This window comes from Littorina saxatilis, unplaced genomic scaffold (assembly GCF_037325665.1).
Source record: "Littorina saxatilis isolate snail1 unplaced genomic scaffold, US_GU_Lsax_2.0 scaffold_899, whole genome shotgun sequence".
Classification (NCBI taxonomy): Eukaryota; Metazoa; Mollusca; class Gastropoda; order Littorinimorpha; family Littorinidae; genus Littorina; species Littorina saxatilis.
In genome coordinates this window covers 26,034-53,706 of record NW_027127667.1, presented here as the reverse complement: position 1 = coordinate 53,706, position 27,673 = coordinate 26,034, and the positions used below count along the sequence as shown (strand labels likewise).

At 40.9% G+C, this 27,673-nt stretch overlaps 1 protein-coding gene across 1 annotated transcript in view; it reads left to right on the top strand.

The window, feature by feature from the left end:
- Positions 1 to 820: 820 nt before the first annotated feature.
- Positions 821 to 27,673, top strand: part of LOC138956060 (uncharacterized) — a gene marked incomplete at its 5' end in the record, with an annotated part of 34,841 nt that continues 7,988 nt past the window's right edge. Inside the window, 3 exons of the mRNA XM_070327524.1 lie at positions 821 to 944; positions 2,104 to 2,236; positions 8,625 to 8,799. Coding sequence (XP_070183625.1) covers positions 821 to 944; positions 2,104 to 2,236; positions 8,625 to 8,799 — 432 coding nt within the window. The remainder of the gene's footprint in view (positions 945 to 2,103; positions 2,237 to 8,624; positions 8,800 to 27,673) is intronic.

Here is a 27,673-nt window from a genome sequence, read left to right as displayed (position 1 = left end):
AGCAACAACGCAGAAATGACATTTTCGACACATTTGTCCAGACATTACCTGATTACCAGATACTACCATAACAACCGTGTGATTGTATTATGAAACAAATCTCCATTACAGAAAGCAATATAATTTATACTCTGAAAAAAAATCCGTCTCAAATCCGTCCACACAGGTTCGATTTCGGGTTTGAAATTATGTCACAGCACACCATGCAGGACCTTGCAAAAACCGGTGTTTGGTTTGAACATTTGGTTATTCAAATGGAAAACGCTGTATTTGGCTAGTCTTTTGCAGACTGTAAATTCTACGTCTAAGTTTACCCGTGGTCCTACTTTTCCGCCTCTGACAGCGGTGAACTTTGCACGCATTGCTAGATGACAGCTTTAAGCAGCTACTTTAGCACGGGTTCAGTCAGCCGGATATATAGCTGCCAACACTAACAAAAAAACCACTACCGTAAGTCGAAGAACATAAGCGGAACACTGGTGAAGAAGAGCTTGCATACAAATCTTGCTTCCCTATTTATTTCATTGATTAGCGGACTTTATCACTGCTTCACTGCGTGCCTAAAGTACAGGACAGAAAATGTTTTTTGGACGTCATAAGAACAAGAACAAGAGACTGCAGACGAGAAGAACAAGAACAAGATAGCAATGAAAATGTACTGTCCAAAAACACGAACAAAAAAAATACGAATAAGAATGCTCGTATGTGTATTGTTCGTGAGTACATTTTCATTGTAATCTTGGACTTCATACGGTTAAAATCACCAGAAATCGTCTCCAAAACGGCATCTTATGCACAACATCTTTAACCTCTCCAACAGAACAAGCAAGTAGCGGGACAGCCTCCGACCAAGGGCGGTGCGAAGAGCCGCAGTTCATGAAACGCCTGAAAACATTCCCCAACCTCTTCTTCCAGGACTGCGCCCAGAGAGCGTCGCAGAAAAGGTGATTAATGATAAATGATACCGATACATGCACACCTTACGATCAATTTTCTACGGCTGATATGTTGAAGTCATAGTTACAAAGTTAGTTCTTGACATCCTTGTCACTTCCTCGGGAGACATGCAGAAGAAGTGGCAGAATGTTTACGTGACGCCATCATTACATTATGAAGTTTTTCGATCTTCGTGTGGCTTCTGACGTCAGAGATTTCTCTTGAAAAGGAGGGTCAAAAAGAGACGTCTTGGTTTTAACAATCAGTCAAGTAATGACTGAATGTCTTAACAAGAGTGGAGAGCGAGGTGTGTCTGTCCATGTATATATGTGTGTGTGTGTGTGTGTGTGTGTGTGTGTGTGTGTGTGTGTGTGTGTGTGTGTGTGTGTGTGTGTGTGTGTGTGTGTGTGTGTGTGTGCGTGTGTGTGTGTGTGTGTGTGTGTCTGTGTGTCTCTTTGTCTGTGCAGAGCATATCTCAAAAACTACCGGACGGATTTTGATGAAAATTGATTTCCACATCTTTGAGAGCATTTGCTTGTGTCGTGTTTCTCCGATTTTGATAGCGCTATTTGATGGCGTCATATTTTCCCGTTTGCATAAGTTGAGCCTACACTGTCACCGCTTCATTTTTCACCAGTTAACAAATTTATGTTTATGTTTATGTTTATGAAATGTTCATTCAAAATTTGCCTTTTTTTCACTTTTTAACATTTCAGAAGTTAAATCACAAAAATGATAATTATTGTCGTATTCCTTATTTTCTCCTGTATCCAAAAATATATGACTTTGTTGTTATAGATTGAAAATGGGCTTACAATTAAAGAAGACCGTAATATAGCAACTTTCTGAATTTGTAGAACAAGACATAAAAATCAAATTTGTCTATTCCTAATCTTTTTCTGAACAAAGGAAAGATACTGCAAGTGTGTTTACGCGGGAAAAACTTTAAAAACGAAAAGAATCGTAACAGGCAATGGTGTTGGTGCTCATGTGCAAATCAGGGGTCAGTTTTGATTACTAAGCGAGAAAAATGAGAAAATGTCTGAAAATCAAGCAATGCTGCCACGTTTGACCCGCGTGTGCAATCATGAGGTCGACTAGCACCTTGGAGAGGAGGGGGTCGGGGGTTAGTGGACATGAACCAACGGTGTGCCTTGTGGTCCACAGACTGACGGCCACTCTACTGGCCATCACTGACCAGCAGAGTCGGCGTGAAGCAGACGACCTGGCAGACCTACAGGGCGATTGCTACTCGCAAAACATTGCCACCCTGCTGCATTGGAAACTCGGTGACTCACAGGTATAATTGTGCTCTTCATAAACTACGCGTCACAAACAAATGGGCAGATACGTTTAAGTGCCGATCTTTGTGATGAGGCCGTTTATTGTAAACCAGTTATATGGCTGAAAAGGCCATTCATTCCTCTACCATATTCAGAAAATAGTTTGGTTTTACAGTGGAACCTACAACAAAGACACCACCCAAAATCGAATTCACAAAAGTAATTAAGGTGTTACGAGTGTGTTCGGGTTGCGGTTCTTGCTCATGTTTATACTCACTGAGTTACTTCCCTTGGATCTGGATCTGGATCTGGATCTGGATAACCCGCCTGGGTTGGTGGTTTGCGGGTGCGAATGCGTATACGCACGGTTCAGTGTGCTTTCGCGAAAGGGTGTGTCATATGCACGGCTAGAACTAAGATACTTCTTGATTTCAGTAAATAGTTTCATTACATGTCAACTAGTTCGTTTTTAAATGATTTTTTAGAGATCGCCAAATGGTATTGTGTGAATAACATCATTCGATCGATTGTACGCACGGCGCCGTGCTTCTAGTAGCTCAGTCCATTCCTGCTTTCCGGTGTGGAAACAGACGTGTTTCTGGCGAAAGAATCGGCGTTTTCAACTCGCCATATCTTCATATTCATTCGGACTAGAACAACGAAATATAAATTTCTTGTAAAAAAAATCCCGAGCCTTGCGACTCTGGTAGTCATTTTCTTACGCGAAGCGGCCTTTGGTAGGTACGACAGTTTTAGTCACCCAAGTATATATCTAAAACGCACGTGGACGAGTTTTCAATGGCGTATTTGAAGTCTGTGAATGTTGTGATTACAAATCATTTCGGAGCACCCCTCAGTCTATACGTACAGACAAACAAATTGCATGGAACGAAAGTTGAGAGGCTGGACTGTAAGTTGTTGTTTTGACTTCTACAAATCTCGCAGGTCTTTTATGCAAAACAGACTCAAAATTGCTTTGTTCACGCAAGTGTTAGTGTAGATGACGAGACTATCGAAGGAATGGAATACACTTGCCTATACAGATATAATAGACAGACACTGTCTATTTATATCTATGACTTACCCTAGCCCATAATTATGTTAGAATAAAGAACATACTTTGCTCTTTTGAATGATGTATGATTTGGCACTGTACACAGGATTTTAGACCTGCCCCCGAAGTGATTTTTCCATAAACCCGTCAAAAAGCTCACTTTGTTTTGGCCGTAAAAAGCGCCCAAATGAAGTCAATTTCTAACCTGTGTCGTGTGTTCGAAGGAGTACATCTCAGCGATGCCATTGCCTTGCAACCTCAAAGAAATATATTTTAATAACCCGCTAAATGAACGGTTTTTTAGTGTGAAATAAAAGCCGGAGATTTGCTTCGTTTCTTTGCTGCGACACAAAACCAAAAACCAACTATAGATCTGCGGTGACATTATGAGTTCGTTTTCGACATAGCAGTGAAGTTGCGTGGATCTTCGACGATTCCCGTTCGGTTTAATGTGGATAGAGCTTTGATTGAATGTAACTGCTTTGAAAAGTTACAACATGAGTCCTTGGGATCGATGTTTTTCGGTAAACTTCTTCGTATTTACTTTTGACTTGAACAGATCCAGATCGGCTGGGGCTGTTGATCGCCTGCACAGATCTATATGAAGTTGACTCGACACGGCGAACCGCCGAATCCGTGCCCTCTCGTCGGTCCTACCCCCAAATCCCTTACCAGCCTCAGACCCCACCTCACCATTCTAACCTCACTGGCGTACTATGTGTGATTATCCCTTCCTCATGAAAGATAAAGGGGAGAAAGGGGGAAAATGAAGAAAATGAAGAAATGTGTGATTATCCCTTCCTCATGAAAGAGAAAGTGGAGAAAGGGGGAAAATGAAGAAAAGTCCAAAAAAGATGAGAAATATTCATAACAAATTCAGTTTTGGGTCTTTTTCAAATCTGTTTGATGCATTTTTTCTGTGACTATTGTGGCTATGCACTGACACACAAATAAGTGGAGAAAAGGGAGAAATGAAGATTTGTTCTTACTGCACAACAGTCAGGGATTAGTGTTACATGTTTACATGTACATTGTCAAGAGGTCAAAATAAATTTTAAAAGCTGTTGAACACTGCACTAGTGTTGCTCTAATCAAGGCGAGTCTGGAACAATAGGTCCACCCCACCAAAAAGTCAACATGGAATTAGTTATGATTTTTTGGCTTGGGTACGGCCAAGTGAACAATGTAGGAAAGGTTAGAAATAGTCATAACAAGTTCACTTTTGGGTCTTTTTCAAATCTGTTTGCTGCATCTTTTCTGTGACCATTGTGGCTATGCACTGACACTCAAAAAGTTGGAGAAAGGGGAAAAAATGAAGATTTTATTCTTACTACACAACAGTCAGGGATAGTCAGGGATTGTTGACATGTACATTGTCAAGAGGTCAAAACAAATTTTAAAAGCTGTTGGACACTGCACTAGTGTTGCTCTAATCAAGGCGAGTCTGGAACAATAGGTCCACCCCACCAAAAAGTCAACATGGAATTAGTTATGATTTTTTTTGCCTTTTTGCTTGGGTACGGCCAAGTCAAAAAGGTGAGAGGGGTTACAAATAGTCATAACAAGTTCAGTTTGGGGTCTTTTTCAAATCTGTTTGCTGCATCTTGTCTGTGACCATTGTGGCTATGCACTGACAGTCAAAAAAGTGAAGAAGGGAAAAATGAAGATTTTGGGTGTTGGTTTTTTTTGGACAAATTTTGAAGAAGGGAAAAATGAAGATTTTGGGTGTTGGTTTTTTTTGGACAAAAAAGATGAGAAATATTCATAACAAGTTCAGTTTTGGGTCTTTTTCAAATCTGTTTGATGCATCTTTTCTGTGACCATTGTGGCTATGCACTGACACACAAAAAAGTGGAGAAAGGGGAGAAATGAAGATTTTTTCTTACTGCACAACCGTCAGGGATTAGGGTTACATGTTTACATGTACATTGTCAAGAGGTCAAAACAAATGTTAAAAGCTGTTGAACACTGCACTAGTGTTGCTCTAATCAAGGCGAGTCTGGAACAATAGGTCCACCCCACCAAAAAGTGAACATGGAATTAGTTATGATTTTTTGGCTTGGGTACGGCCAAGTGAACAAGGTAGGAAAGGTTAGAAATAGTCATAACAAGTTCACTTTTGGGTCTTTTTCAAATCTGTTTGCTGCATCTTTTCTGTGACCATTGTGGCTATGCACTGACACTCAAAAAGGTGGAGAAAGGGGAAAAATGAAGATTTTTTTCTTACTACACAACAGTCAGGGATAGCCAGGGATTGTTGACATGTACATTGTCAAGAGGTCAAAACAAATTTTAAAAGCTGTTGGACACTGCACTAGTGTTGCTCTAATCAAGGTGAGTCTGGAACTATAGGTCCACCCCACCAAAAATCAACATGGAATTAGTTATGATTTTTTTAGCCTTTTTGCTTGGGTACGGCCAAGTCAAAAAGGTGAGAGGGGTTACAAATAGTCATAACAAGTTCAGTTTGGGGTCTTTTTCAAATCTGTTTGCTGCATCTTGTCTGTGACCATTGTGGCTATGCACTCAAAGTCAAAAAAGTGCAGAAAGGTGACAAATGAAGATTTTTCCTTCTTTCAAGACAATGTGTGATTTGGCACATTTTGCCTCAGTCTTTATCAAGAGCCTGTCTAACCCACTTTGAAGCTGTTAGAGACTGCAGTAGTGTTCCTTACATCAAGGCGAGTGCACAATGGTGCATTTCGACCCCCCCCCCCCCCCTAATGTTCGCTTTAATATCAATAAATCAATAGATATTCAGTCACAGTTTAACTAACTCATTCACCCTCATCACTCACTCATCCATCCATCACAACAACACTGTTTGATGCACAAACTGCCTGCCTTCCGCACTGGGAAGCCGCTTCGCTTCGCAACAACAACAACACTGAAAACTTGCGGGCAAATACCCCCACCACACGTGTCACACGTGTGCTTGTTTCTTCCGACTAATATCCATTTTGGAGAAAAAAAAGGACAAAACTGGATGAAAAATTCTACGGCCCCAGCAATCTCATTACTCTGAAAGGGGAACCGGAAGTGGCTGGTCCTCAGGTTTCAAAGTTGACCGATATTCCCACTAAAGTGACCTAGATCCAAAGCCAGCCATCCATTAGAATGTAGGTCCGTGCTCCCACAGTCCAATGCCGCGAATTGTTGTTACGGCCCCTGACTTTTTTATGTACGGAATCCGGTAGTCTTTTTGTTGTTGTTAAATAATTATATTGCCAAACGTTATGACATTTTGAGATAATTGAACAAGTTTCAATACACATTGGCTGAGCACCTGTGTGCTCAAAGGAAATGTCGCTTGTTTTTATCAAAAACTAATTTTCAATGGTCATTCGTGCAAACCGTCACACAAACATGCGTGCCTCTGTGTCTCTGTGAGTATGCGTGTGGCTGCTTTCATAGTTAGGGTGCAGGCGTTTTAATCATTTACCCCACACCAAAAGCCCCCCCCCCCCCCCCCCACACCACCAACCCCCCCCCCCCCCCCCACACACACACACACACCCCGATACCTGTCAAATTCCCTCAGAATGCATGAACAATTCCGTTACCTCAGATCATCACCAGGAAAAATTCCTCCGCATCCAAAATATCAGGACTTTAGATATCAGATACCGACTTTATGTAATGCGCTTCAAAATCATATTCGCAAAGAGAGAGAGAGAGAGAGAGAGAGAGAGAGAGAGAGAGAGAGAGAGAGAGAGAGAGAGAGAGAGAGAGAGAGAGAGAGAGAGAGAGAGAGAGAGAGCTGGACACGAAGAAGGGAAGCTACAATCGCCCCAGGCCATATATATTATATATACGTGTGTGTGTGTGTTTGTGTGTGTGGTGTGCGATTCATAGAAATTTACTGGACAGATCTTCGTGAAATTTGCACACAAATGTTCCGACCCCCAACCCTTCACCCTGATTCAAACTCATGTATCACAAGTCCAGCGCTCCCAAATTATTTCTTTTTATCATTTTTGTCAGTCAAGATAATGGGGGTGGGGTTGGTACGGGAATAATTGTGAAGCAGACAATAAGGCAACAACTTATTTTGTTTACAGGTATTGTATATGTATACAGTGAACTTAGCTGTGTTCAAGTTTAGTTATGTTTCTGTCGAGCGAATTTTTTTTAAATACGTTTTTACTACTAAAGGAGTGATAATTTTATGTGTACGCCCTCGAGAAACCTCGATCATTTTCTGAAAATGCACGTTGATAAGTACCGTTTTATGATAAAGTTATACTCTCCATTCATTTATATACACAAACTAATGTTTCATTTATTATTTGTAGAGCTAAATATGTCAGTCGGGATCATGTTAAGAATCGCAGTGTTTTTCGCAAAATCGTACTTGACAACCCCCAGTAAAAAAATTCTAAAAAAAAAGTTAATACGTCGACCCCCTTTTTTCTTTGCACAGATGTGTCCATATTGCTTAAAGGAACCTGTGCACAAAATGTGTAATGTTTCTTTCACGCGATTTGAACACACAAGTAACCCCTTAAGAATCGCAGTGTTTTTCGCAAAATCGTACTTGACAACCCCCAGTAAAAAAATTCTAAAAAAAAAGTTAATACGTCGACCCCCTTTTTTCTTTGCACAGATGTGTCCATATTGCTTAAAGGAACCTGTGCACAAAATGTGTAATGTTTCTTTCACGCGATTTGAACACACAAGTAACCCCTTAAGAATCGCAGTGTTTTTCGCAAAATCGTACTTGACAACCCCCGGTAAAAAAATTCTAAAAAAAAAAGTAATACGTCGACCACCTTTTTTCTTTGCACAGATGTGTCCATATTGCTTAGAGGAACCTGTGCACAAAATGTGTAATGTTTCTTTCACGCGAATTTTTTTTAAATACGTTTTTACTACTAAAGGAGTGATAATTTTATGTGTACGCCCTCGATAAACCTCGATCATTTTCTGAAAATGCACGTTGATAAGTACCGTTTTATGATAAAGTTATACTCTCCATTCATTTATATACACAAACTAATGTCTCATTTATTATTTGTAGAGCTAAATATGTCAGTTGGGATCATGTTAAAAATTGCAGTGTTTTTCGCAAAATCGTACTTGACAACCCCCAGTAAAAAAATTCTAAAAAAAAACGTAATACGTCGACCCCCTTTTTTCTTTGCACAGATGTGTCCATATTGCTTAAAGGAACCTGTGCACAAAATTTGTAATGTTTCTTTCACGCGATTTGAACACACAAGTAACCCCTTAAGGCTCCGCGCTAAAATCGACACAAAATCAGAACAGCTAAAACGGAACAAGTTTTTCATGTCTTTGGAATGAACAATCAATTTTGTATCCAAACCAGTCAGTTTTGTTCACCTTCTCAGAAAGCAGAAGCAAGTGCGGTGAAAGCAGTGGAAGATGAAGGCAGCAGCCTTCTGGCACTGTCCAATTGGGCCTTCATACTGTGGCAGAGAGGGGAGACAACTCGGGCCAAACAACAGCTGCTGACGCTGGAGACACTGAGAGGTGGCGATCGCTATGAGGATCTTGAAATAGCAGGTAACAACTATTGTATTGTAGCAGGGGGAAGGCCCTAACATGGACCGGCTCCTAATATGAATCACATTTTGTTCTGAAAAACTAATAGTGTTTGAGCGCTCAAAACAATTTCATTCGCTGCATTTACCCTCTCTGGATAACTTATACCCGTACAGTGAGCCAATGTTAAAAGGTGCTGTGCGTACGCTAGGTATTTTATAAGTTCTGTAACTAGTTACTAAAGCTGTTGGGGTCTATGTCGACCAAAAGAATGGGATTCACTGTAGGTGGAGTTCCTGTAGGTGGATTCCCTGTATACCTAAGACTTTAAAATTGGCAATCCGGTAGTTCCTGTAGCGTTTCGCTAATATCAATGATTTGATGTTTTTCGATTTTTTTTGTTGATATTTCTTAGAAATTCGAGTATGGTTTGCAAGTTTTATTGAAAAACTGCACCCTGTGGGATTCCCTGTATACTAGATTGCCAATTTTAGAGTCTTAGGTATACAGGGAATCCACCAACAGGAACTCCACCTACAGCGAATCCCATTCTTTTGGTCGACATAGACCCCAATGTACAGTCCCCGGCGAAAGAAACGCAACTCATTCGCGCGCGCTGTCGCGGGTGATTTTTCGTCATTTTCAAATTGTCGTAAAATATGAACCAGATAAGATAAATCAAAAAGAAAAACAGATTCGTAGAGGATAATTTACTGGCTGTACGACAAGTGCATAGTATTTATTATTTAATTGTTTTTATCGTTTACTTGTTCATAAATTGTGTTAAACAGGGTAGGGTTCAAGCGAATCGTGATTGCAGGCAAACGTGTCTCTTCAACATGCTGAGAAAATCGTAAAAATGCACAATAAAATACAAAAAAATAACATACTTTTTTAGAAGAAATTTATTTCTCAACAGCACCATTTAATTAGAATTTTTTTACACCTATCGATTAGCGATAGTGATTCGTATGAAAATACTATGAAGCCAAACGCATACGTCCCCCCTCCCTCAACACATATTTACACACACATGCACACAAATACACACACACACATATCCATACATACAGATAAACGAAAAGACAGATAAACGAACAAAGTCGCGATGTGGAGGAGCGCTACGCAGTGCTAAAATGGACGCCAACTGTCACTTTGATGATCGCTGTCCCAAACAGTTTGTCTGTCACTATTTCTCCAAAGTTATATTTCTCACATTTAAAACAACGGACACAGACACAAAGACACACGCACACACAAACACTCATACACGCACGCTCAAACATTCACGGACAAACGCACGGACACACATGCAAACGCCGGCCGGCCCGCCCTCCTGAAGGCACAACCACAACTCACACACACATAGGAACACACACACACACACGTAGGCACACACACGTAGGCACACACACACACAAACACACACACACACACACACACACACACACACACACACACACGCACTCACATACACGTGTGCGCGCGCGCTCGTACACAAACGCGAACGCACACGCCGATGACTTTTTTTTTAACGTAAACACAAACATACTGATTCACACAGAAATACCAACAAAAGCGGGTGTTCGTTTGCGCTCGCTCGCGCGTGCGTGTGCGCGCGCGCGCGCGTGTGTGTGTGTGTGTGTGTGTGTGTGTGTGTGTGTGTGTGTGTGTATGTGTATGTGTGTGCCTACGTGTGTGTGAGTTGTGATTGTGTCTTCAGGCGGGCGGGCCGGCGTGTGCATGTGTGTCCGTGCGTCTGTCCGTGTATGTGTGTCTTTGTGTCTGTGTCCGTTGTTTTAAATGTGAGAAATATAACTTTGGAGAAATAGCGACAGACAAACTGTTTGGGACAGCGATCATCAAAGTGACAGTTGGCGTCCATTTTAGCACTGCGTAGCACTCCTCACATCGCGACTTTGTTCGTTTATCTGTCTCTTCGTTTATCATGGATGTGCGTGTCTGTGTGTGTGTATGCATATGCGTGTGTGTATTTGTGTGCATGTGTGTAAATATGTGTTGAGGGAGGGGGGACGTATGCGTTTGGCTTCATAGTATTTTCATACGAATCACTATCGCTAATCGATCGATGTAAAAAAAATATATAAAAAGTAAAAAAAATTTAAAACGCACTTTTATGTTTCTAGTTATAGTTTGATCGTGTAGATCAGACACTTGGCCACATATAACACCTGGTTTTTTTAAAGAAATCATCACGTCGATTTCGTGCGAATAAGCTTTTGCCAAACAACCCTTTTTAACACTGTTTAAGTGATCTTTGCTCATTTATTTTAGTCTTAAACGCTTTGGCGAATAATTCTAATTACATGGTGCTGTTGAGAAATGAATTTCCTCCATAAAGGTTATTTTGTTGTTGTTTTTGTTTGCATTTTTACGATTTTCTCAACATGTTGAAAGGACACGTTTGCCTGCAATCACGACTCGCTTGACCCCTACCCTGTTTAACACAATTTATGAACAAGTAAACGATAAAAAACGATTAAATACTATGCACTTGTCGTACAGCCAGTAAATTATCCTCTACGAATCTGTTTTTCTTTTTGACTTATCTTATCTGGTTCATATTTTACGACAATTTGAAAATGACGAAAAATCACTCGCAACAGCGCGCGCGAATGAGTTGGGTTTCTTTCGCCGGGGACTGTACACTCAGATGGAACTTATGGTTTTTCGGAGAGATTTATGAATAAAGATGATCGCAGAGAAAAAAACAAAGACTATAACTATAAACAGTTAAAATTCTGCTCCTCATTTATTACGCAAAGTCGTGCTTTTTACTGACGTATTTTGACAAGGTGTTTGAGTACTCTCAAGCTTTTTTCTGGGCAGTAGGACTGAAACCAAATAATTGCATGAACCCAAATACATAGTTCTGTGTATGTTTCTTCCCATTTGTTCGCTTTAGAAAAAAAAATAAAGTTTGAACATTGAGTGTCTCTAGCGTGACACTTGTCGTCACAAAAACACAAACTTCAAAAAAGCTTCCAAAAAATGTTGTTCAACTAGAAACACAAATGAACCAGTTTTGAACAGAAACTATCTGTAAAAAGGAAACAATCTGAAAATAACCACTAGATTTTGAAGTTTGGTACCATAAGCTTTGTCGTCACAATGTCACGCTAGACATTTTTTCATCAAATTTCCTCTTTTTCAACAAAGTTTTGAATTTCTTTTTTTTTGTGTGCTAGCAGTCAAAAGCAAATAAAACAAGAGGCGAAGCCTTCAAGGCTCACGTAAGAAACCGACAAACAGTAAAACAAACTCAATCACTCCGTCACACATACACACACACACACACACACACACACACACACACACACACACACACACACACACACACACACACACACACACACACACTGTGACACACACACACACACACACACACAGAGTAAGCATAGGTGAAACTGTGCAAGAAAGCGAGACACTAGATCTAGATCTGTCTGTCTGCATGTAGCTTACAGGGACACGACTGCAAACTAGTCTCGGCCCGCTCAAAATAACAATGACCGAGACGCGTGACGTCTAACCCTCTTACGCCATATTGTGACGTCTTCAAATGACGAAATGTTAAAGTGTCTACCACAGACATACACACGCACACACGCACATACGCACAGACAGACAAAGTTACGATCGCATAGGCTACACTTCGTGAGCCAATGAATGCTTCATAATGACACTTTTTGAAAAGAAGAAATAAAAAGGAATTTGCATTATTGTGTGACGGAACATTTTGTCGTCATATGTCACGCTCGACACACGACGTCATTTGTCCATCCAAACAGAATTTATGTCATTAAACCCACTGTTTTAGAAGATTGATTACGTGCTTTAATTATCGACAAATGATATTCTTCACCACTCTCTTGAGATGACCAGGAAGAAATAATAATGGACCAGAATTCCCAATCATCTAGGCCGTTTTCTTAACTTCGCGCTACTTTACGTATACCGTCACCTGGTTGTCGCGACATATGTCGTGGGGCTGTGTCAGTCTGTTTGGTCGGTTCCGATTACCTCCCATGGATGCGAAAACCTATCCTTAGATCTGTATTCACTAGAAATAAGGTCAGTTGGGCCCTGAACTTGTAGATCCAAGTTCTGAAGCACATTTGAGTAGGCGAGTGTCAAAAATACAGGACACCCAGCTGAGCTGTAGCACATGCTCCCATAGATCCACGGCGTGATCGCAATGTTTTTCAAGACTTTTTTGATGATTTCTTCGCCGATCCCGATCTTGACGAAGTAGGGGAAGAAGCCTTTTACATTGATTTACAAGATGTAATGCTCTTTGAGGACATTATGGACCTAGATCAGGCCCCAAACAACAGAGACTTCGAAGCAGAAGTTCGTGAAGGTTGGAGTAGTGAGTGGGGGGAAGGGGCTACTGTCAACATGCCGTTTGATCGTGAAACTGTTTTGAATGTCGGCGAAGATTTTCCAGAAAACCCACAGCCCTTGGATTTTTTCCGACTGTTTGTTGGCGATGAAATGATCGATCTGTTAGTCGAACAAACGAATGACTACGCTCAACGAAAAATTGACGCTGGAAATCTAAAGCCACACTCACGGTAAGCCTTTCGTCAGTTTCGACCGACTTTTGCTCTCTCTCTCTCTGTCTCTTGCAAACATGTTTTCTTCCGTTTCTTTCTTCTTCCTTTTTGTCCAGGTGAAAAGTTTGTTTTTTACTGAAAAACGATATTAGACTATTGATATGAAGAGCCCGATATGAAAGTAGTTTATGTTCATGTGTGAGTGCTCAAGCAGAAGTGTGTGTCTGGGTTGGGGTGTCAGTGTGTGTGTAGATCTGTGTTCGGGTCGGGGGGGACGAGTTGTTTGTGTGGGGCAACAGAATAATAGACTGTGACTGTGGTTATTATTGGAAGAAGAAGAAGAATGAACTATTACTGGTTACTATTAGAAGAAGAAGATTGACAAGCAGAATGCAGTCGTCAACTGGGTCAGGGATCTATAGTTAGATCTATGACTGGATGAAGTGTTTATAAGTGTGTTATGTTTGTTTGTTGGTGTGTGTGTGTGTGTGTGTGTGTGTGTGTGTGTGTGTGTGAGGGGTAAGGGGGTTGTATATATGTGTCTTTGGACATACATGTGGATGACTGTGTGCACTGTATGTGGGATAGTTGTGTACGAGTGTGTATGGGGGGGGGGGGGGTTGTTGTTGGTGTTTATATGTATGTGGGTGAGTGTGTGCACTGTATGTATGATGCCCATGTATGAGAAAGAGAGAGTGAGTGTGTTTGTGTGTTTTTAAAAAACAATATGAAATAGAACATTTATTTTTTCATCTCCATTTTTCAGGCCACACCGCTGGTTACCTGTCACTCTCGACGAAATGTGTGGCTTGCAACCCAGTAAGGCAGAACCGAGCTGGCTTCAAGAGAAAGCAGTCTGCCTATCAGTGTGAACAATGCCAAGTCACTCTGTGTATTCCCCACTGTTTTGAGGTGTACCACACCAGAAGTGACTAACAAAGAGTCCTCGGGCAGCAGATGGGAGCAGCAGATGGGAGCAGCAGATGGGAGCAGCAGATGGGAGCAACAGAAGGTGGTCCGCGTGATGGTGCTGGTGACAACTGAACTGCTATTATGACATCACCTGTACTCTGCCATTCTGTCGTGCTATGCAGTCTTTCTTGGGACATTGCAAAGATTTAGTTGTTTCTATTTGTTTTGTTGTTGTACGTGTACCTGCAGTTACATGGACAACCAATTGAAACGTTTCTGATGTGAAGGCGATTTTTACCTGGATTCTTACCTGGATAAGTCATACCTACAGCTACCAAGGAAGATGTTGATACTTGTGACTCTTGGTCTGAGATACTGTACTAGTGTGTGATGACTGAATATCTTTTTGTTGGTGACTGTGGAGTAATTTATGATCAACTGCAGCTTTATTCTGAAGAAAAAAAATACCTGTCATCCTTCATTTTCTCCAGGTGCGTTAATTACAGTTTGCTACTGAACTTCCAAAATTGTGTTTGCGTTGTTCCTTGTTCATTTCTGTACCATTTTTATTCAACATGTATTTTTCAAATATGCACACACAAAAAGATAACACATTCTTTAAAATATGACCGATTTTCTTTATTTTTCTCTCTGTTAATTCACCAGTGGCTATGTAACATGTGTTCCGGAATTGCACCAGTGTAAGGGTTAAGTCCGCGGCCGCCCCGAAAACAAAGTCAGGTGCCGAGCGATGCACGGAATACAAGAACAGGTTGAAAAAAACCCGACCAGGAGTATGCTGCCTACCTGGATAGACAGAAGAAATGTTGCCTTCCTTGTCCATGTTGAGCTGTTCTGTTTGCTCAATACAGCTTCTTCTGGCTTCCTGTATGTAGGTTTTTTCTGTTTTGCTGCTTTTAATACTATGTTGTTTTCCTCAGTTGGATCTTCTTTCCCTGCTTTTCTGGCTTCTGATGCGTTGTCGTCCAGCTGTTGATATTCCTGTGTCCAGTATGGTTTGTAGTTTTTTTTCTGGCACCTCGAGGAATGGACTGGGAAGCAGCTTTCAGGATGGCTTGGTTTAGAGCTTTGACTCTGAGGTTCAGATTTTGCTGTGTGTTCCTTATCTTCAGAGCATAGCAGTCTGTCAGGGTTGAGAACTGTTCCCATTTCGCTTTCTTAAAGTTCCGTCTTAAAAATGTCTTTGTTCCTAAAGGCATGAACTTCATGTCAAGCAAAATGTCGATTGGTTTGTGGTCGCTCCCACCCAGTTGGCTTAACATTGCTCTGGTGGTTTTCCTTGAAATGTCGTTGGTGGCGAAAACCAAGTCAGGTGTTGTTGATAGCCATCGTCAGGAGAAAAACGTTGGGGGTAATCAGGGTCATTCAGAAGCAGGAGATTGTGTTCCACTTGCCAGTCTTCTACCTCCTCTCCTCTTCTGTCGGCCTCTATGTATCCCCATTGAAGTCTCCAATGATGATACATTGGATTTCTGGTATTTCCATGGTGTCCAGGGAAAGTTCTTTGTCCTGAGGGCAGTACACGTTGAAAATCTTATACTGTTTTCCTTCTGAGTGTACAAATGCTATCATGTACATGGGGATGGGTGGCGTCAAAAGCCACCAATCAAGAGTTAGCTAACAAAACTGACATCACTTCTCAGTCATTGGTCAGTAACGACAAGGAAAGGGGGGGGGGGGGTAAGAGACTAAAACCTCCAAGCCACCTGGCATCTTCTATGATCTACCCTGTCAAAAGAAATGACACCCACTTGACAAAACGCCGAGTCCAACGATACCCAGACAGGCTGGCGGCACATTGCATAACAACCACCTGGGGCCCAAGGTACCCCGGCGTCTTTCTCTGGGAGGGCGGCTTGACGTCAAAGGAAAACATATTATAATATTACAGCCGACTGAGCGAGTTTACGACCTCCAGGTGTCTGAGCATATCAAAATTTAACTTAGAACAGATAATGACATTACACAAAACATAAAGCGATGGGCAAAACTTACACAAGACAGGAATGACATAAAAACATTATAACGAATTAGTAGCCAGTTTAGCACTTGGCTACATCTCCCCCAAGCTTTTAACAATCAGCGTCCGCGCTGATTAAACAACGGATAAGAAATAAGGTCGACGTCACTACAGTGGAAAGACCTAAGGTCGACGTTGAGTTAAAGTGGGACAAACGAAAGTCTATGACGTGCGTTATGCAAGACAACTTAGATCAATCAAAACCACTTGAGTTAAAGACGAGAGGGAGGTAAAGGCTGTGTTTAACACGTATTTTAGGTGAAAAACGTAACAGTTACACAATGGGCAGATTCACCAATGAATGACGTAGTTACCTGACACTGTTAAAATGATAAATGACACAATGCAATGACATCCAACATTACAAATGATCTGTACCAAGCCTATTTAAAGGAACAGACCACGCTGTTTTAAAGGTTATTAGAACCACTAACCGATGACTGAAGGTTAGAGAAATGCACCTAAAGATTCCAAAAATGTAAAGAAATTCACCGATTCGTAGCTTTATCATTGTGATTTAATTAAAAACGTTCCGCCAAATTCGTCTGCTAAACGAGACTTCGAAATGGCCGCCAGTAGACGAGAACCGGCTGTGACGTCATTTCGTGTACAGCCACTTAGGCTCAAGTGGGCGTTTGCCTTCATCGAGCATCAACAACACGCCGAAGGAATGCGCACGGCTGCTGATAGCTATGAAGTATAGAAAAAAAGGTTCAGGCATCAGTTGTCACCTTTTTCCGATGGGCTTACAACTTCTGCAGCAAGACTGATTAACTGGAAACGGCCAACACGATGTGCTGTGTTTCGCGACACTTTCTTCCAATGTGAACGCAGTTAAGCCGGCAAGAAAACCTGGCACACACAAAACAGCTGTTGCCTGACGCAGTTCCAGTTCCGACAATTGTTGACCACTCACAGGAGGTCAGAAACCGGATACCAATGTCATCAGAACGATCTGCTTTCACTAAACGCAGACGAAAGGAAGTGAGTACATGTATACTGAATGTGTTCTGTAAGGGATAGGGGTTCAGTGTCACTGGGCGTTTTTGTCAGACTGACAGTATTTGTAGTGGAATGGCATCTGTTCCTAATTTTAAGCACATGTGTTAAGATTACAGATTAAAACATATATCTGTTACTACATGTCCGTCCCCATGCACCCACCTTAAAGTTCCCTCTCTCTCTCCCTCTTTTACACTCACCTGGGTAATCGATGAGTCTCAGGTTTAATCAGTGTCCGTCCATATATATACACATAGACATTCACACAAACACACACACGTTGTTAAAGTTGTTATCTTTTAATTCAGTGTTGTATTAAATGGATAAAAAAATCGTTAATACAGCAAGCTTGCATGAATAATTTGCTGTTGTCCTTTTTTTCAGATCAGGTTCTGTAATACAGTAATTATAATTAATACAAGTACAAATTCATGTTTGCAGTCATACTCATAGTGTGTGAGTGTGAGTGTGTGTGTGTGTGTGTGTGTGTGTGTGTGTGTGTGTGTGTGTGTGTGTGTGTGTGTGTGTGTGTGTGTGTGTGTGTGTGTGTGTGTGTGTGTGTGTGTGTGTGTGTGTGTGAAAAGCACTTTGATACTTAAAACATCTGTGTTATTTGATTTTATTACAAAACTGCAGTCAGAATATTAAGCAGACCTATTCCAACAATACATTTTGATCAGCAGTAAATGTAATGTCAAATTATGAACAACAATCATGTGAGCAGATATATCTAACAGAAACAAATAGTCTAGCAAAATAATACAACCAAGTACATGTACGGACATCATCATCCACATCAAAAAATTTATTGTAGGAAGAGCACAACTCTGTGTTATTACCACTGCTTCAGTCAAACTGCCAGTTCAACTTTATCTCTGTGGTGTTTTTTTTTCTCTCAGAGTAACATGGGAAAAAAAACCTTTAAAAAACTTGCATGCTACAGAGCTGGATTGTTTCTAGTGATCATGCAGCATGATTTATCCGCATAGAAAACTACTGAAACACCTAAACAGAAATAACAATGTCTACAGAAAAAATCCACTGTTTGATTGCTGTCTGTAGTACTCCTCTTGCTAACAGTGGCATTAAAATAATTAAAACTAAGCTATGCTCTCTTGGGGGGGGGGGGGGGGGAAGTGCTCTGAGTACTTTTTGTGTGTACATAGGCAAAACAAAACTATGCAATGTTTCAGATTTCCTGACCCACCCTATGTTTTTCCTCCTTATCCTGAACTATTTTGGACTCTTACAAAAACTTGTGTACTTCAAACATGACAAATCTTAATTTTGCAGGCTTACAAGGAAATTGACTCTTCTCTTACAACCAGAATACACCATGATTTCAAGCAAATAAAAAACTACATGCACCTGAGAAAAAAAGACTTTAATTCAAGAAGTTAGACCTCCTAACCCCAGCTTTTCAATTCAATTCAATACGTTGTTCATGTTGATTATGGAGCTTAACGTCCTCCCAGGTAACTAGGGACCTATATTGGAACATGATTTTTCATACAATGTTAAAAGTGTAGGGTGTAATGGGGGGGAGGGGGACTGGAGGGTGACGGGGTGTAGTCGCTAATAAATTTAAAGGTGCGTTTATTATCTAATATACCAGACATTTTGTTTTGGCTGGTGTACAGAATAACATCACATAAAATCGCACTCGCAAAACATACAAAACACATAAAATGTACACATCAGTACACACATAACCCAAACCACACATATCCATACCAGCACCATCACACACATATCCACATACATACTCTAGTTTGTACATTATAAAAATAAATACATTATGATTAATATCATTACTAGTCAACTTAAATTAAGGCTCAAAATAGGTCTTAAGATGGATGTTATTTAGTGTAATGAAGAGATTATAAAAACCAAAAAAAGCTATGAGAAAGACAAGTATGAAAGAATTGTGCCCATTCTCCAGTGAAAGTTCTGCTGATTGTGCACTGTGTTCCGTTTGAGGTACTCTCTGCCAGGCTGCCACCAGCTAAAAATAACCGGCAGTACCACTCTCCTCCTGCCTATTTACCCTTTCCTTCCTCCAACCCCTTCCGCCCACAGTGGCGCCTGAAATATATAGGGCCAGACCTGCACTCTTCTTTGTCTGCAGCGCTAGCGTGCGTGGCCCCAGCTCTCTGTTATGCTGTGTTGATAAGGATGCCGCAAGCAGAGAGATAGCAGTCGTTCTGAGTGTGTGGTGGCGCTTGCCTATTTCGGAACTGATGTTTTTAGTGTGTTTAGTTGTATTTATTGCAATGCATGCCACAATTCACAAGACAGAAGAAAGGATACATGAGAGAATTAGAAAAAGTGTGTTCCCCCCCCCCCCCCCCAAGTATATAAGTATGCGACTCTTTGCACTCTGAAAAAAAAATGTGCATGCTGCATTTAATGAAACACCTTGAAACAACGCAGTAAACAAAACATCCTAAATGTGCCACAATAAAAGAACACAAAATAATGAAAGATAAAGACAAAGGTAATCCCCAAGTACATAATACATATATACAACACTTTACGAAATATATACAAACAGTAGAGTATATACAGTCGTATATTTACATACATATTATGCCAAGGACTACTAGTAGAAGTCATTGATGGTGCGCATGTAAAATTTGTTTTGCGTTTATATAAGTATATAATTCAAAATAGTGTAGATAATGTCAGTAACATATAAGAAAGAAAACTGTTCATGTTACAGTGTTAGCTGCATGTGAATAAAACAAAAAAGCTTACCTCACGGCCCTCCTATACAAGTCTCACAAACTTGTACATGTATATATATAATATACCACAGGAGAAAAAAAAACGTAGGTCGCGCGCGCTCACCCAAATCCGCGCGAAGTGCCACATGATATTATACCCCGACAACACATAGGCGGATAATACATGTATGTCAATAGTATGAAACAAAACATGCCACAATTTTCAAGACAGAAGAAAGGGTAAATGAGAGAATTAGAAAAAGTGTTTGCTCCTCAAGTATATAATTATGCCACTCTTTACACTCTGAAAAACATGTGCATGTTGCATTTAAAGAAACAGGAACGGCACCGTATGTAAGACGGCAGAAGACAACACAGTAAACAAAACATCCTAAATGTGCCACAAAAAAAGAACACTAATTAATGTCGTATTTAAAAACATATTATAGGCATGCGTATGGTGCGCATGTGAAATTTGTTTTGCGTTTATATAATTCAAAATAGTGCAATTAATGCCTGTAATATAAAAGAAAGAAAAAACGGTCTTTCAATACATGTTCATGCAAATTGTTAGCTGCATGTGAAGAAAACAAAAAGCCTACCTGACGTCCACTCCTACGGTAATCCAATAGCAGCACACAAGTCGATTTGAAAGTTTTTCAACACAGTTTTTCACTCGTATTGTTCTCACAAACTTGTATATATACCACAGGAAAGAAAACTCGTCGATCCGACGACAATTTAACGTTTGTTTCATTATCGCAAACAAAACAGAACAGACAAAACGAAACAAAACAACACAGCACAACAGTTGGGGTTGTTATTTCTCTGAGATGCTGAAGAAAAAAAAGATGACGTGCATTGTAATGGAATAGAGTGGGTGTAATTTCAAACTAAACGGTTCAAATGTGAGTGTAAACACACTCTTTACGCGGGATCACATTCCCTCACACGCATATGAACACACACACACACACACACACACACACACACACACACACACACACACACACACACACACACACACTATGTACATTTTTAGAAAGAAAAACAAAACAAAAACACAATGTACATTGTTAGAAGAAGAAAAAAAACAATATGTACAATTTTAGAAGAAAAACAAACAACAAAAAACAATGTTTTAGAGCTGTTATTGTGTCAATATGCTAAAGGCCTCAATGACTTTTTATCATTCTTGTTTAGGATTTTGTTTTTGGCGGGGTGTCAAGCAGCATCGGTGAGGTCTTAATTTGTTGCTCTTTCATTAACTGGCAAAGTTGCTGTCCCTTGTTTTTCATGCCCCAAACTCTCCTTTTCAAATTGTTGACGTCAGAATGTATTTTTTCGCCGCCCTGTTCACCCATCAAACCAAGCCCCATCCCCCACCTGTCCATAAACTCTACACAATGTGCTTCAAGTATGTGCTGCTTTGGGATGACATTAACGTTGTCAAGGCACACGTTACCTCTGTAGAACTCCATGTATTCAGAAATAGCTACTTGGATGCCAGGAAGGTCATCTTTCCCAACTGGTTTTGTGTGTGACACAAGCCTGTGCACACTGGAGTAAAGACTGTTCAAACGGGTGTGTTTGTCTTTGATTTGACCTGCAAGGGTGTGCACGCCATAATCATCTGTCAGGATAAATGCCCTTCTTTCTACGCTGTCTGCTACGGCAGTAATCACTTCATCTTTAATGTATTTGTTGCAGTGATTCCCATTGAAGCTACCACCAAAAAAGGCCTGAGGTGTTATGCTATGCTTATTCAAAATCTCAGTAACCCCTGCAACTGTTGGTCCTTCAGATCTGTCGAAGACTGGAAACGTTTTCAGATTAAGTTTCCCTTTTTCTCGGAGATTATACATTTTTCTGACACACCTTCTGAATGCTTCGGTAGTGTTGTCAATCACCACAAAACGCTCTTCACTCAGTTTTATTTTAGAAAGGGCATCTGCTATTTGCTTGTCAAGCTGGTGACACTCATTTGCAAGAAGATCGTGGTGTTTGTTCACAATACCAAGGAGCAAATGAAGGTAAGGCGGCGCTACATGACTCACTTTGACGTCCCATATTGGAGCACGAATGACGTTGTAGTGTTTTTTGTCACTGCCAGATTCTTGGTACCCTATGAGGTCTTCTTTCATGTTTCTTAACGTTCTTTTGGGGGCTTTTTCTCTTGGACTCCATTGCATTTGCGTTTTGGAAGTCTTGCACCAAAGACATGGATAACTACTCTGGGCTCCTGACAGTCCATACATTTTTGACTGGAAATCATAATCCCCAAACATAAACACTCGCAGCCTTTTTCCTTTCCACATCATGCCGTTGACAGCACTAACTCCCTCTTTAATAGTGCTGCCTAAAATCTTTTCAAGGTTTTCAGCAGAATCTTTGGCTTCAGTCATCACAACCAACTTTGAGTTCGCATTTGGATTGTGGAGATTTGCTACTTCAAGAACAACTTTAAAACTCCCCCCTCCATGGTCACCCCCGATTTTAACCCAAATTTCATTTTCTGGCAAGGTGTTGTTATGCCATGTTAGCATGTTCTTCTTGTCGTACTGGTCTAAGAGATCAGTTACAAAATTGGGCCAGCTGACAATAGAAGACACGGGAATGCCCCTAACTTCCTCTTTCTTTGTCGCTTTGTTGATGCATGAGAGACGTAATGTGTAAACTTCTATTTTCCCACAAAGCACTCCCTCCTGAAATTCCCTCTCCTTTTTCTCACACTCCATTTTTATTCCCATTGCCTTGTTTAATTTTCGCAACTGCCTTTGTTTTGCCCAGCTAAGTGACAGTTTTGCTCTAATTTGAGCTGCTGATTTTGAAGAGACGCGTGCCTGTCCCAACCCAGCTGTTTTCAGAATGTCATCCCTTTTGCGCTTTGTAGTGTGCTTGAGTTCAGTGCTTTGTTGTTTTATTATGTCAGCTTCCGTGGAACCGGAAATTTCTTTTCTCAAGTTGGCAATTTCCTTTGCTCTTCTCTTCCTCATTGGAGTAGAAACTAGCGCTGATGACTTTTTAGCTCTCACAATTTTCTTTAGGACAAGTGGGTGTGCTTTTGTCTTACATATCAACGTCTTCTTGTCATCTGACTGTGCCAGTTTCACCCTAACTAAGCCAGTTAAATACTCTTCCTCTTGTTTTGTCAAAGGTGCTTGCAACTGTTCTATTGGGCGGAGTTGGGTTTGTGGTTTGTTTTTTGACGAAACAGTGTGAGTATCTGTTGCTTTCTGTGACTGAGATACAGACTTTGCAACAGGTGTTTTATCGCTTGTTTCTGCTGGGGCTTGGGTTTGAAATGATGTTGAAGCAGCTGACACGAGTGTGTCATTGCTAGTACTTACATCACTCTGAGTCGTACCCTTGCGAGATACCAGCAAGTCGAAAAGACGTTTTTTGACCACACGGCTTGCGGTTTTTGTTTCAGGTGTTGAAGAACACTGTGGCTGAAAGGTTTCAACAATAGAATTGCTTGTACAGGCATCAGTACTGTCAACACATATGTGCTTTTTCTTTGCGGACTAGCAGCTTTTTCACTGGCTTTTTTTGTTTTTTTACGACAACCGGCCATTTGTTCTGCAAACGTTTTACACACACTACAGTCAGCTATTTCCACTTTGGAGTTGTATTGTGTCCACATCACTTTTGTTTTTTCAATGTTACTATGCATTGCTTTTGACAATCCTTGAGATGGAATGTTAGTTTTTTTGTTGTTGGCTGAGACGAGAAGAGCATGTTGCACACAATGTACTTGAGAAAGTGGTGCCATTAGCTTCTTCAGAAACTTGAATACCGTGAAACTGAAACAACACTGATGCATAGTTTTTGCAATGTCTAATGGTATGATGTTTGTCCTTCGCTGCCTTTGATCTTCTGCCACAAATTCTGCACATAGCATTTAGCCTAAATATGTGGAGATCTTCCGTATGTTGCACTGCCGCCATTTTTAACTGAGACACCTTAAATCAATAAATAGAGTGACTACAAATTGAAAGAAATTGATAACAATAAACAAGCAAAACCATATACACTGATACAGACGTCGACAGGCAAGAACATAAGCACAATTACAGTCACAACATTAAGTCAGGAATAAACACGTCACAAAAAGGGGGAAGGGGGGGACGCAAAACAAGCAATACAAAAAACAGAATAGATTAAATGCACTAGAGTCGAGTGCCTGTTCCAATTCCAAACCGTGCCTGCACTGTTGAGGCGCGTGAATTAACGAAATAAAACTGCTCTAAAAGTCAAACACAAAAACATCCGCGCACTTATTCTCACTCTTATGACACAGTTTAGACTAAGTACTTACTGACGGCAACATCAGAATCACAGTCGGTCGGTGGTATAAACATTGAGCGTGGTTACAAAATGGTATACAATGCTCACGTTCTGCTTATTGGAAGTAGAAGAAAGAACGACCGGCCGGTACAGTCGACAGAAGAATTACTTCAAAATCAAACAAACCGATTCTCCGCGGACCTCTAGTTTGCACATACACAAAGCCTGAATATCAGAGTAACAATATACACAAGATGACGGTAATCCAACATTCAAGTCACGCAAACCAGTCCATTTCATACCAAGAAACACGTATTTTTCCACACTGGCCCACACAGCTGTACTGTTCCAGAGTACGAAATAAAAGCCTTTGTCAGTGCAGCTAGCATTTCAGCGCGAAACGGAAAAGAGGTCACCGCCAGCAGGGTCGCGCTATTATTGGCCTGGCTGCTCAAAGCTGCCTGCCGCTGAGATAGCAACATCGCCACAGCATTGAAATAGTGTGTGTGGTAACTTTTTTTTCTGTCTAAAACAGGCATCAGGTTAACTGAACGAGCTGTTTGAGGGGGTGGTGATCCTAACACTGGCCTATGGCAACACTGGCCTATGGCAGCTACAACAAAGCTCTGCATACACAGCAAGACTACAATGCAACAGTGCCCAGACTTTGACTGCTACAGCTAGACCAGTTGACAAAGCTCAAGTTGTCACCAAGCAGGACGCCCCAACTGGCGACCAACTATATATATAGACTGAGGCTGCCTATCTCCAAATCTGACAAAGCAAGAATTGTTACGCAAGCTCCACATTTCTGTTTGCAGTTTAAGCCGACCTTAAGTATGCAATGGTTATGCACATCCCCCCCCCCCCCCCCCCCACACACACCCCGCAGTTGAGAGTTGTTATGTACCTTTTATTTATCTTACATACATTTGAAGCCTGTGTAGCTCTGTGACAGAAAGAGGTCTCTGATGGCAGCGACCAGACAGGCAGGAAGAACTTTCCTGTTCTTTCGGAAAGTCAGTGAGTGTGCAACTTGTCAGTATGTTCTGAACACATCAATTTACAAAACATTTTCTTTAATTTAAGCTACATAATATCATGTGGATGCACTGATTGGGTGTAAATAATAACAGCAATTGGTACAGTCAATTCACTAAATGTGCAACAAAACCCTAATCATCAGACATTTTACAACAGCAAACTTCAACAGTCCTTTTACTTTCCTGAATGTCATTATTATTTATTAAAACATGCATCTAGAGCAACATACATATAAATCTTCTTTTATTAAAGTTCACCTGAAATTCAGGCTGCTTTCCCATGCAAAGTACAAATGCAAGTGTCCATAAACCAGGGTTTAATACATGTAGTATGTGAGTGAGTTCTGATGAAAAAGTGATTGTGTTGTAATATTGGTTATTACTGAGTGTTGATGTTACAATGATTACATTATAAAAACAACAACAACAGAACAATGTGAAGAGCAAACTTCTTCTGTGGGCATGCAAGTGAGTTAATCTTGTGTGTGTGTGTGAAACTATATTTGACTGAGTGTCACATTTAAATGACAACAGTTTTCTTGATAGCCTTTAAAAACAACAACACATATATACATTTAAAAATCAAACAAATACAGGCACCTCAAAAAAATTTGTATGTACACCTTCGTGGCTGGTGATGCATTCTTGCTCCCCTGCAAGTTTTCATTCTACAATGTACCTCAGGCTAGCTTCCTCTCTCTCTCAAATCTGCCCCTCCCACACAATACAACAGGTACAGTGGCCACTCTGAAATAATCAAGAACAGTTAAAACTGCGATGAGCTGTTGTTCTTTTACTCGTGAATGCAATGCATGAACACTTAAACAATATCCCACTTATTCGCGAGTGCGTTGACAAGGCGAGAGTGAAAAAATAGCACAGACTCGAAAGCAGACGATAAGTTCAGCACAGAGAGCGGGCGTGTTTACCTTTGATCGCTGAGACAAACAGAGTCGCAATTTTCATCGTCACTGTCTTTTCACTACTGCTGGAAGTGGCCTCCGCTCCTCATCTTTCATGCTTGATTCGAGGAGAGAAACTGGTAGTTCGAACATGTACGGTTCAATTTCGTCTGCAGTCACGCTTGTTGCCATGTTGGTAAACGGCATCTTCACACTGTGTGACGTCACGGATAATTTATTCATAAGCCAGTCTCGCGAAGATCACGCGGCACAATGGCGGGTCGTTTTGGAGAAGAAATCCGTCGTTTCGGTCACAAAATTCGTCGGATTACGGCCTTACAAGATTCCGAAGTAAACCAAACATTGTTGAAGACGGTAAGAAAGTGGTTTTCTAACTAACTGCAAACATCGGGAAGTGTTCGGTCGCGCAGGAACACGATTCGAAGCGTTTTTGACGCTAAAACAGCATGGTCTGGACCTTTAAAGGTAACAAGGTAAATCATAACTTACTTTACGCTTAAGAGAGCAATTAAGAAAGTGATGATACAGGGCCTTATTTGAAGGTCAGCAAGTATTCACTAAATTACTTTCAACCCTAGGTGGCAATTACCATCAGATTTGTAGTATCTGCTTGTGCCCCCCAAAAATCTTTCAATAAGCGCAAACATCCGCCAACACATTCCACTCAAAGCATCATGACAAATAATCGCAACAATCAATATTATGCACATCCTTCCACCCCATCACAATTGGCGCTGCGAGCAAAGATCAGTAATTACAGGCCGAGACTCCTGATATGGAACAGTTGTGCATTTTTCTGTATTTATTTTTGATGATTGTCTATCAAAGCTTATTTGCTCTTATTAGGCCTAACGGTTAAAACAAGAGAAAACAACTAAGTGGAAGAGAAATTGTCCATATTCGGGGCTTGATACTCAGGGCCGGACCCAGGGGGGGTTCCAGGGGTTCCGGAACCCCACCCCTGGAAAAAGCATGTACCTTGCTTTGAGTGTGTGGTTTTTTTTACTAGTTTTAGCACCAAAACAATGCTGCTCTTAACCCTCAAAACAAGGCCCAGAATGCACCAGATTGCACAGATTTTAACCGTTTTTCACAAATTTTCCGGGGGAGCATGCCCCCGGACCCCCCTAGTTCGCGCGCAAAACAAACGAGGCTTCGCCACTTCGCTGATTTGCCCCCCCCCCCCCCCTAAAAAAAAGGAGGAACCCCCCCCCCCCCCTTACAACTCATTTGGTCCGGCCCTGATACTATTAATAATTATGATCTTTCTATCGTGCAAATTCGCAAATCATCCTTGGACGTCCAATATATGTTATGGCATAATTGATATAAAAAATGTTTTGGAAAACAAATGCAAATAAAATTGTACTATCATTATCAG